This window comes from Phaenicophaeus curvirostris, chromosome 3 (assembly GCF_032191515.1).
Source record: "Phaenicophaeus curvirostris isolate KB17595 chromosome 3, BPBGC_Pcur_1.0, whole genome shotgun sequence".
In the NCBI taxonomy this organism is placed as follows: domain Eukaryota; kingdom Metazoa; phylum Chordata; class Aves; order Cuculiformes; family Cuculidae; genus Phaenicophaeus; species Phaenicophaeus curvirostris.
In genome coordinates, this window is record NC_091394.1 from 12,150,271 (window position 1) to 12,162,860 (window position 12,590).

Here is a 12,590-nt window from a genome sequence, read left to right on the forward strand (position 1 = left end):
CTTTAGAAATGTCACTGCTTAGTGTATTGTTCTGTCTGCTGTTAGAAATCAATACACTTAAAAGTTGGTAATAAAAGCAGCCCTTTTAAAATGTTTAGTAGTGCACTGTGGCTAAGAAGACTATTGGTCAAGGACAATTTGTGCTTTCTTTACGGTTAATTTTGTCCTTTTGGTTATTTCCACTTCTCAGACAAATAAGTATCCCAGAAAAGCCACCCATGGCAAACAAGTATTTCATGGGTCTTTTTCATATGTTTGGCAGAATTACTGTTATATTCAAGACTGAACAGATGATTACAGTTCCATGAGTTAGACAGTGACAGCTAGATGCTGTCACTTTTCGTTTTAAGCATGTTCTGTTTCACTAAGGAGAAAAGTGGGGAGAATGAAAAGTCAAAAAATATCATCCATTAGAAACAACAAATATGGGTAGGCAAATAAACATGTAAGAATTCCTAAAAATTTTCCAGAGGGAAAAAATCTCCTGATGGACAATCCTTTAACAGACATTAGCTCAAAATCATACCTGGCAGCTATGGCATTTCGGATACAGAAGTTTTTTGGACCAACTTTGTTTGCACATGAGGAATTAGTCTCAATAACATTTCTACAGAGGTCTGGCTCTAACCCTCCTCAGTGTTTACAGAAAAGTTTCCTGAGGCAACATAATTGCATTTGTGAAGAAATTTTTCCCAGTTTCCATTTCCTCTCATCCTATCACTTGTTACTTGGGAGAAGAGACCAATACCCACCTCACTACAACCTCGTCTCAGGGATCTGTTGACAGTGATAAGGTCTCTGGAAGATTTTCTGGAAGAATAGGAAGGTTTGGTATTGCTCAAATCTTCTTTTAAAATATGTAAGATGTTACAGTTTGATTGTTTAAGAGTGTGCATTTACAATCCTGGTCTTATTGATATCCTGTTTGTTTATACATTAGTATTATGTTGTTCTTTTTGTTTTCTGGTTTTATTTTTTCTTTTCTATGTGGGAAGTTTATTAATGCTGGCATTTCTGCTGGATTTAGTTTGTTCAAGGCACAAAACCTTTAGGTCATGTTTGAAGGGATCACTAAACTGGCTTTTCTAGTGCTTTAGATTGTTGATCCAGATCACTGCATAGGTAAGGAGTTGATATCAAGTGGAAATAGCAGCAGCAATGTTTAAACTCCCTAGATTTTTCTTTTCTTTCTGATGAAGGAGATTTTGTGTGGCTTGAAATTATATGGAGATCCCTTCAAATCCCTTGGGTTAGATTTGCAAAGCCCCTTTACATTCTTAGGGTGATGCAAGAAATCAATATTCACTGCGGTTGATGTGTTGTGAACTTTTCCTTCTGCTGGCAGTGGGATATTATAATGTTTTCCTTAGAGTTATCACAAGTGGGGGCAACCACTCCAGGCCCTGGCTGAGCTTTTTCCATGTATCTTCACTCCACATCAGTTTCTTGCTTCTATCACTTCAGCTTTTATTTTGTCTTGAAAAAAATTATCAAGTCATTAAATATTTTGAAAACTTTTTATTGTATGATGTATCCATTGGTATAAGAATGGAGGTTTTATCCAGTATTGTTGAATCATGTTATTACAAGTAAAAAATTCACCTTTAACCATTTTGCAGACTTATCTTTCTAACGTATGTCACTGTGCTTGTCTTTTATATTAAATCTAGGTTGAAGACAAGAAAGTGTCTGAGAAGACTCTTCATGCACCTGTGTCACCTTCCTCTGTACCTGACCATATGAAGTGCAACATCCTTAAGGCTCAAGTGGAAGCAGCTTTTAGAGTAGGCACACAGGTAATCTGTGTTTAATATTTCACCTTTCTAGTTCTGGCATAACTTACACCAGTTTTCAAAAATCACTTCATTCCTGAGGGTGCACCTTATTTTACCTCAAGTATCCACGTTGACCTAGCTTTCTATAGCTGCTCTGCATTTTCTTCAGGTAACTCAAATGACTGATATGATGGAAGCAGGAATTTGTCCTAGCTGACACGATTAATACAGCCAAAAGAGGCTGAGAAAATAGGAGAGAAGGCCCCAGGAAATCTCCATGCTTTGATTTTGTCACTGTAGCTTTTACTTTGTAGCTGAGCAGCAATAACCTTTGGAGTTTTCTGAGGCTACCCACCACACATGGAGCCTTTATTTAAGGGTGTTCTAAAGATAGTACCTATGCATCCAGATGCAACCTTTATTTTATGGGATTAACTTTAGATGTCTGAATGTGAAATGTTAGCTAGTGTATTGTTTTCTTATTCATTTGTGTGCTAAATTTCAAGCTGCTATTTTCATTGCTTGGCTAGTGTTTGAAGCGGATACATCCTGTTTCAAAAATACCTCAGGACTTCTAATGAAGTCATGCAACCAAAAAATGTTGCTAGGTTGTAATGACTATGAAAAGCTAATTTCCCAGTCAAAGGTAAATCAAAGTGAAACATAAAATATGTGATTCTTTTGAAATGTAATTTGTGGACAAAAGATAATGTCATTCGTGCCAAAAATAAAGCTAAATAGAGTGCTTTAGAAACAAAAGTAGAGGCAGAAAGATTAGTACGACTGTTATCCCAAGTTCCTGTGTTATCCTTGTACATACTATTCCCTTTAAATGCAAATTATTTTGGTGCTTCCATCATTTGTTTCTTTTCAAACTAATGTATCAGGTCAACTTGTCCTGCAAAGGATTTTGTTAATAATTATCTTTGTGTATTTGTTGTTCCCTGGCAGATCTTTCATCTGGTCTAGCTAGACCTAAGGAAGTATCAGATTGTGGTTGTTCTGATCGCTTTAGATGTCAGGAACAGAAACGATAAATCTGACAGCATGTGAGGGAGGGAGGCTGGGTTTTTCCTTTTAGTTTTTGCTTAAAGCAGTGCTTTTTCATGCATGCCATAACTATATTTTTTAGCTGCTGCTGTGTTGTAAATAAATTTCAGAGCAAGCTTAGCATTCCTGTTTGCCTTCTTACTTCTGTTGTTTGGCACAATGCTTTAGCAGTCAAATTGGATTAAGTAGGTGTCTGTAGGATTGGCACCAATGAGAAAAGTCATATGATTTCAGCAAGTAGTTGTGGCTACACAAGCCCTGGGGAGAGTAGGCAACATGCTCATGGTGAAGGAATGAGGAGAAACCATCTTTCACCTAAAAAATAGAAGAAGGGAAGGGAGAGTCTACAGGAGGCCCTGATAAACCACCATACCAGCATGCCATACAACCACCTAGTTATCTTCTGTACTCCCCCTACCCAAACAACTAGCCGAATACCAGTAGCTCAGCCATTTCCAAGTGGCAGTTCAGCCATCTTCTGGGAAAATTGTTTCAGGGTAGCATTGCACTGCCCAGAGACACAGCATCCTTTTGAGGCAACAGCTAAGAAATAGTTTCTTCATGGAAGACAAACATTTAACTCCATGTATTCCTCCAGGGCTATGATTCTGCCCCTCTTTGACCCCTTATGACATATCCTGCTACCTAGTCTGGAGGACTAATCATGTTATCCTCTCCCCAGTTTTGTCTTTTGATGCCAGTTCCGTATTAAATCCCTGAGAAGTCCTGCCTTCTGGCCTTATTCTTAAAACTCCAATTTCTCATCTCTTGTTTTCTGTTCTGTCATATTTCAACTTACAAGGCACCCAGGGCAAGAAGTATATCTTAGTTTCTGTAAGGCACAGCATATATTCCTCAAGCTGTAAAGCAAGACAGGCTGATTTTCTTCACGTACAGCATAGATCTTCTTTTATTTCACGGTGTCACAAAAAAGATGAGGATTTGCTCCTCTGTACTTTGTAAAAGGAAGAAGAAAGTACGACACTCAGCCTTATATATACAGTATTTGAAACAAAATGCTCTTTTAAAGGTTCCAGATATCCTTGGTCTAATTCTTCATGAAACTTCATGGGGCATCTTTGTTATACAGTTAGGTGTAAAAGCATGAGAAAAATATTGGTGCACTGTAGGACTGGATCCAAATTTAACAAACTGTTGCTTGAAATATTTGTAACAGCTCTCTCTCTAAGCAGTAGGAACATTTTCAATACCATATGCTACTAACATCAGGATGTGACAAATTTATGGAGGCACCTCCTGCATGTAGTAGAAAAAGAAGCTGTTGCCTTTTAATTCTGAGAATGAAGTGAATGTTTATAAGTGAAAATAGAAAAAAAACTGGGACAGGAAAATTTCTGTAGTTTTCTTTATGGCAGCTAGACAACAACTCAAGTGAGAGCCTTATAAATGAATGGTTCCAGTGCCTATAATTTCAAAAATAAAAACCCTGAGAAAATTATACAATACATTTAGAAATGTATTCCAGAAGATGGTCTTTGCACTGCTTCAATTCAGAGTCATGCTGAAGAGCTGTTTATCACATTCCTAGGGGGCAATACACCATCTCCCATAACTATACTCCTGACTTAGAGATGGAAAATTTGTAAGATTTTGGTGCCGATCACTGAGCCCTGAGCTCAGAGTTGTAGAGCAGCAGGAAACTAACACAAGTGAGTTTATTTCTTTGGTGAGGATAGAAATGTGTCTGTGCCATTGTGCTGACTGCAGAATCAAACCACAGTGTGCATGGGGGTGCTGGAAGCTGCACCAGGGAGAACACTGACACGGACACCGTAAGTGAGAAATGTGAGGAACCCACACGTGACTGTGGGAACCTGTGGTTTGCACAGGGCATGTCATACAGTATCTGTAGGTCTAGAACAGATGAATAGTGTTTCACAACACACCTTTAAAACTGTGCCACAGGGATCTGCCACCTTCTAGCTGACAGACTGCATATCACAGTTCCCAGATAATTAAGCTCCAGGGGAGCACTAAACATTGTGAAAAAACTGACATCTTTTCTTCCTTTTTTTTTTTCCGCTTCCTTTTTTTTTTTTTTTTTTTTGCATTTATTTCAGACTCTTCATTTGAGAGGGAGTGGAATAAAGCAGCAGTGAGGAGCTGCCAGAATACAAAAGACCAGCTCTCTCTGGCATTTAAAACCCCTTTCCAGCTTGCATGAGTCAGTGCTGATATGCTGTGATTGATCAGACGACTTGTTAGTATCACAAAGAGTCCCTTTTGCCAAACAGTTCATGGCCTAACTGATGGGGGAAAGATACTAGCAGGTTTCAGTTACTATTTATATCCAGTTTGGCTCCAGGCAGATCCTAATTATCCTTAGAATTAAGCACAGGCTCCTGAGCAAATGTACAGCTACCTCAGCAGGGTTTTTTTCTTTTTGGCTGGCACTGTGTGTTGTGTGTTAGTAGTTTGTCCTCTACATGTGGTGTTTGTATTCTCTGCCTGTTGCCCAAGCTTTCCTAAATCCTTGGGTTGCTGTAAGCCTAGCAGGTTAGCACAAGGAAGGATCTCAGATCCTATTTCTCACAGATACTCTACTGCACTTGATTTTTGCATTTATCGCATCTTTCTCTGCCATCAAGGGAAGGCTAAACCCATTTTTAAGATACGTTTTTGCTGTTTGATTTACAGAAGACAAACAGAGGTGACATTACTGCTAAGCTGTTCCTCACTGAGAATTACAGGTTTTTTGTTAAGAAAAATGGTAGGAAAATCTACTTTGGAGATGTGGGGTTATTTACAAAGACCATATCAAATCCTATTTGCTTCTGCTTTGTGAACCCCAAGGGAAACTCTTGGCTGGCAAGAGGTATCGTCTAACAGCCAGGTTTGGGTTCTTGAGCAATTGATTCCCCAGCCTTGGTTCTCAGTAAACAAAGGGACATTTACGCTGAACAAAGAGATATTCAATCCTCTACCCAGTTACACACACTCACGTTCTTCACAAGCTTATACGCATGCAAATTTTTAGGCCAGGTCGATTGCCATCTCTCTCCTTTTCCTCCCTGTCCTGGAAACAGGTACAGACCCATGATCATGTCGTTTTGCTTTAGTTATTGCAAATATGTAAGTGCAGATTGCTTGTGCTGTCTAGATTCACCTCGAGGAAAGGACCGGGCTGTAGTAGACAAAATGTCTCAGGACACGCACAGGTACAGATGTCATCCTGCAGCCTGTGCTCTCCATACAGATGCAATCCCTGGCTGCAAATGTAAATGAGACTGGGATCTATGCATTATTTATGGTAGAAAGGGGGCATAAATGAGGTGACTCACAGTGCTAGTCTGTCTTAGGTATGTTTTTTATGATTCTTTGGCTTTTTCATCGTGACAGCTCCTTTAAGGAAAGGTTTGAGTGTAAGGGCTTGTCAGCTTCAAGGTCCACGTGCCAGGTATTTCTAGAAAAAATTCACTGTCTTTATGTGAGCTAGATCTTTGGAGCTTTATTCACTTAAGGGGATCTGGATTCAAACCCTAATCAGGTCATGAATGAAAATAAAGTAGGTGAGGGGAAGACACTTGAGGATTTATAATCTTATGTGATCTTTCTTATAATAGGAATTAAACAAATCCTCCTGGATCCCCAGCGGAGTTCCTAGCTTTCACTAGATGTTGACTTAAGTAACTTGAAAGGATCAGCTTTTCCAACATTTTAACCTCTTTCCATCATGATTTAGAAGCTGTTTGCCTTCCCCTCCTTCTTTCCTCCCTCCCTTCACCCATCCTTATCCACAGCACAGAGCTACTGCACAATTTGACAGTCTTTATACAGAGATTAGATCTGGATTTACGTGTGTATAACAGGTCACAGCTGAGGTGTTCATGCTGTGGGGGAAGCTTGCACAGCTCCTTATGTACATGATGCTTTGGCAGAGCTGTTGCTGTTAGTCACCCACTTGGATGAGCAATAAACTCACTGGCAAATTCCAGGCTAAGTAAAAAGAAGCAAGTGCACTGGGACTTGACTGGAACAGCAGCGAGTGCAACATCATGTCAGTTATAATTGCTCAGAACAATGGAATTTAAAAATGGCTCAGCTTCAAATCCTCTGTGTTCTGTCACTATGGGGAAACAGGTTTGCTCAACTTTAAAAGTGAGGCTACAGGAAATGAAGGGTGTCAGAGGTGTAAAAATACAACATCTTTAATGTGTGTGGGCCAGGATGATCACTAAACATGATACATGGCAGCTCATTAGAAGTGTGTCAGCAATGATACCTGAAAGTCAGGGAAGCAGCTGAGGAAATGATGCAATAGCCTTACTGAGGTACAGAGGGGGAGGGAGGATTTAGATAAACAGAATGTGGGAAAAGGGAAATCTTTAATTTATTCCCTAGGATACTGGAGGCAAATGTGGCAGTAGAGTCACAAGACTGTGACCACGCATTGTGGGTATGTCAGCTCTGTCTCCTGGCTGGCATGTCTGTAAGTGCTAGTATGTGATGAAAGAAGTACTTTTAATTGCAGTGATGTGTAGGAGCCTCGCTATAGTCCAGGAGACACATGGTGGCAGGCTCTGTTCAGAGGGAGAATAAGAGAGTAGTCTGTTCCCAGGAGATCTAACCTCGATGCTTTTCTGCCTGAAAGGAGACATTTGACATATTAAATCACCAAGGTAGGTTTACCTTGGCAGGGCATTCTTCCTGATGATGTGTTGCTTAGCCTGTTTTATCTAATGAGGTCAGCTAACTGTGGCTGGCAAACAGCAAAACTGCTCATGAAGAGCTGAAAAATCTGATGTGCCTTGTGCCTCCTTAGAATCTTACAGAGCCAGAAGGAGTGAAGACAGAGAAGTACTTCCAGGCCACTGCAGTGAGAGCTATTGCCTCCTTGCCTGTGGAGATCTCCAAGCAAACGTGTGAAAGTTGTGTTGCTCCCCACTCCTTTCTCTAGCTGGAACCTTTGTGAAACTGCTAAATAAGAGACATCACGTGCTTCATATGAGCCTTCCACACCCTTGTCTTTCTCATGAGAATCTGGCACCCCTCCCTGGCTGCAGTGATCAGATTCTTCACGCAGTCTTACCTGCTGACTCAAGATATACCTGTTGTGGGTCACATGGGGCTGAGAGCTGTAGTTGTGGCCCCTTGTCATGGAGGAGGGACGTAGAGGGCACTAGCTCTCCAAGGTGCTTGCTTGAGTTTTGAAGTACAGAGCCTGCTTTACCCAGTGGTCCACCAGCACACAGTCCTGGCCAGTATCTGTACAGAAGCATCAAAGGATGCAGCAAAAGTTGCGTCTTTCCTGTGTTCTCCCACTTGATATATGCCCGGTGTTCACGGCCAGGTTGGATAGGACCTTGAGCAGCCTGATACTGGTGGGACGTGTCCCTGCCCATGGGGAGGGGAATGATTAGATGATCTTTAAAGTCCCTTCCAACCCAAACCATTCTATCATTCGGTGAATTCCTATTTTGAGGTCCTGTTCCCCATCCTCCTGGGGCTAACTCTTCCTTTAGAAGAAACCAGAAGCAACTGCTGTTTACTAGGCAAATCCAGCCACCAGAGCTTATGAATTCATATGTGGAGTGGCTCCCAAGGGCCAGAAAGTGTTCCCACTGCTGCTGGAAAACTCAGCAGGATGTAATGTAGCATCCCTGGAGCATCCACCCCCTCCATAAGGCTCCAAAGGACCGGGCTGTTGGGACAGCAATGGGGGTTATGGATGCTCATGAGTCAAAATGAAGTCTGAAAACTGTCAAAATCAGCCTGGCAGCCCAGACCGCTTAGGCATCTGTATGGAAAATTTTGTATTACTTAGATGCTTTTATCTTCTTTTCATCTTTTAGTGAAACTATTCTTTTTTGTGTAATCATATATGAAGAGAGCCTGTACTACAACACTTCTGCCCAGGCATGTTTGTCATCTCTGCTATGATAGAGTAATGCTTTAACTTTGTTTCTGACACCCTCCAGAAAGTTAGTGGTGGATGACATTGGAACATTAATAATTTTTCTTTTGCTCTGGGCTCAGTGCAGATAAGAAAAGAGAATGGCATTGTGTGGATGGATTATATGGATCGACCTTTAATTTTGGATGTTTTGCAGTCTGGTAGCCAGAAGAGACAGATTGTTTCTCTTTGGGTAATTAGATGAATCTGTTTCTGTAAAAATGAAGTTTCCAGGTCCGCTATGCCCTGAAACCTCTCCTTCCCAGTGCAGCTGGCTCTGGGTGAGGGGGAAATCTTCCTTAGTTAAGGAGATCTGAGCAGCTCCATGCTGCTGCCTTTTTCCTTACACAGCTCAGTGCTGGGTTTTCTGTGGGTGACAGAGCTTCTGCCCAGCTCTCTGAATACATTCCCGCTAGGTACCTCCTGCTAGCCTTGGCTAAACTCCATCATTCCACCAATGGAAGGGTATCCTGCAGTAGAAGCCCAAAACCTGGCCCTAACAAAATCCAATATTCTTCAAATGAAGGCAAACCATCTGGGTTTTGTGAGAAAAAAAACCATCTCAGCATTGTGGGAGTTGTGTGCAAGTATAAGCCTTGTTTTACATTCACATCTGTTCAGGAAGGCTTACAACGTCCTTGTGTGATCAGTGAGTGTGATTTGCTGAGTTAGGAGTTAAAATAAAAGAAACATACTGTCACCTGATGACTGACCTCCCCTCTTTTGAAAACAAACCAACAAAACAAAACTCAACAAGCCAGCAAGTAAAGCAAGGGCCACACAGTTCCTGATGGCCGAAGCCCTTTGCAGAAATGTTTGTGGGTAAAATATTTTCTGATGTCTGTTGACCCATGGGCATGGAGCAGACACATAGGGCAAGGAGAATTAGCCTATATGTACCCACAAATGCACACATGTGGCACCCAGAGTGCATGTCTGCAACATCCAAGACTGTTCAGGCCTGTCCATTTCTTTACATGCTCCCTTTCTCCCTCCAGTTTAGAGTGGTATTAGTTGTTCACTGGTTTGCAGTAATTAATTTTGTGGGTACAGGATTCTTTTCTGTTCTCTGAAGCATGAGTAATAGTGGAAAAAGTAATACCAAAACAAGTTCCTCAGGATGCTTGAGACACACTCGTGTCTTGAGACACACCTTCCAATGCAGAGAAGACAAGAGAGTGGTAATACAGTCACAGAGCTGAGAGGAAACCACGGGTCAGCTATTTGGGACTAATAAAGAGAAGCCCTCTCAACTGGTTAATGGAGTCCATGGCTTGCAGTGTTTAAGTGGGTGTAATTCCTGGTCACAGCCTCTGCATTGCATCCTTGATCACTGTGTTCTTTTTTATATTGTTGTGTTCAAGTGCTTCTTAAAATGGAGCTCAATTAATATGGTGAAAACTGGAATAAAGTAAAATTTATGGTTTTAAAAAGTAGCCAATTTGACATATAATAAGCAGTAAGCTTGTCAGGCTTAACAATAAAATGTTGTTAAGACATCAGTGTGGAAGAAGAGGCTGTGTATTAAGTTTCTGACAGCTGGATTCATGTTTACAGCTTTCAGAAACCCAAAAGCTTTATAAAAAGCATGATAATTTATGTAGAACAAAGAAATAATACTTCAGTGTTCATCTATGCCAACAAAGAATGATTTTCAATGCTTTCTCTCAATTCCTTAAAAAACTTTTTATTTCTTTTCAAGAAAGCACTAGATTTTGGAAGAATATTATGCTAGACAGAGCTGCTAAAAGACAAGTAAAAAAAAAGTTTTCTAGAGCTGAGCTAAAGTTCTTAGTTATGAACTTATTATAATTTAAAAATTGCATCCCTGGTCTTGCATTTATTCACAGCGTGATGCTAACTCACTGAAAACCTTTGCCACAAAACATTTGGTGGTTGAGTTACAATGGTGGTGACAGTGGGATTATGTCCCACTTCTATCTGATTCCTTTACATTTGGAGCATTTGCCCAGAACTAAGGAAACCTCTGGCTAAGGGAGATTAAACCCAGATGTGTAAGAGCACTATGTTGGGGTGGAGATTTTCCAGTACCTACTGCTAATCCTGTTATCCTCTGGGTAAAACTAGCTGTTAATTAGCTTCCTCTGAGTAAACTAGTCCCCTAGGAAAGGGACAACTTGCTTATGAAGTTCAGAGGTTCCCCTTTCTGCTGCTAATGGTTTGAGTATCAATATACAACAGGTGCAACAACGTAACAAGGGTTATGGAGAGACTTTCAAATGAAACATACTAATTGGTGTTGAATGGAAGGTGTAACGTTAAATTAGCAATATTTTTACATGCCTAAAATCCTTTGATTTTATGGATTTGAAGGAACCTGTCTCATCCTTTTTGAAAAGGATGAGATGGATACATTTAATTCAACTTAATCTGGATGAATGGCCCCAAATTACTATGGTTCAGATATTGAACACTGAAAAATCATTGTGACCCATATCAGTTCCCTTCTACCCATTTAGCAGAAGCCTGCCAAGTTCATTACTGATTTTGAGATACTCTTGTGTCTTCAGCCAGTATTTTCTATAGAGGGGCGCAGTGTTGCGCTGCCACAGACATTTACACATGGATTATGGAACCCTGCAGCACAGTTGAAGGGTGTAATCTACCAACACGTGCCCCCCTATTTCCTCAATAATTAAGCAGTTTTCATGTAAGTTATTTTGCAATACTGGTATTTTCAACTCTGTAGACAAGTGGTATGGGAGAGACAATATTCTCTAATTTAGCAGAGAGCAGTAGTGTGTGAAAGTTTCTGTGAACTGCATGTACGGAGTGATTACATGTAATGAATCCCATTTTTCAATTCATTTTTCAAAGGCTGAATGAAAAGTTGTCATCATTATTTTGATTAGACTGCATAAATGTTTCTTCTACTCCAAATGAAAGAACAACTCAACTACAGTATGCTTGCCTGCATTGTTCTTTATTATTTGTCCTCAAACGCTTTCTGAAGGAACCATAAATTTCATTATGTGTTTCTTTCTCCTCCTTCATTCCTATTCAGTCTTTTCCTAACACTATTGCTCTGCCCATTGTACATTGCAGTTCATCACAGTGAAACTCAACAGTAGGAGGTGAAAAGAAAAATTTATGTGCCTTTTAAATTTGGAAAGAGTGGGCATTTTGGGTATAGCATTTTTCTGTGGTGCTTACAGGACTTTTTTTGTGATAAACAGATGTACTGTCATAACTGTATAGATGTTGTACTAAACCTCAGCTCCTTCTTTTTCAGGCTGTGAAAGAAGAGACCTCTTTTGTAAATCCCAGTAAGACCTCCAGCCTGCAGGACCCTAATGTAAGGTCTGTTACTTCTTGTCCGTAGGGAAAACATCAAATAAATGCATGCTATAGTGAATATTTTCCAAACATTATCTTGAATAGGTGTTACAGGGCAATTTGCCCATCACCAAGTTGCTGTGTGAAGTTCACTAAGCAATGACCTAAAAAGGAGGTGTCAGAAAAGAGCTTATTTTATACATATTTATCAGATATAGTTGAAGAATTAACAAAAGCTCCACTTCCAAATTAGACCAAGTCTATATACTTAAAAAATTGATAAAAGCTCAAGGTAAAAAATTGGGTCTAGTGACAAACATAGAAAAGCTTATATAAAAATAAGTCAATTTTCGTAACTTTTGGATCAGAAACATACTAGGTGTCCAAACTGGAATATCCTTGTGGTTGTGGTTGACTGATTTGTGCAAGTTTTGGGGTTTTATTTTTGGGGTTTTTTTTCCCAAAGAAAAGGTATCTGGTATACAGCCTTCAGAAAAATGGCTCATTTGCAAGCGGTAGTGACTACTTTGATTGCACTTTTATTCTGTTGATAG

The 12,590-nt window shown here is 40.2% G+C and overlaps 1 protein-coding gene across 3 annotated transcripts in view; it reads left to right on the top strand.

The window, feature by feature from the left end:
* The window catches only part of EPB41L4B (erythrocyte membrane protein band 4.1 like 4B), a 167,909-nt gene that overhangs the window by 104,078 nt on the left and 51,241 nt on the right, over positions 1–12,590 (top strand). For all 3 annotated transcript variants that reach the window (XM_069853385.1, XM_069853384.1, XM_069853386.1), the window contains exons 18-19: positions 1,671–1,796; positions 11,993–12,060. In XM_069853385.1, coding sequence (XP_069709486.1) covers positions 1,671–1,796; positions 11,993–12,060 — 194 coding nt within the window. The remainder of the gene's footprint in view (positions 1–1,670; positions 1,797–11,992; positions 12,061–12,590) is intronic.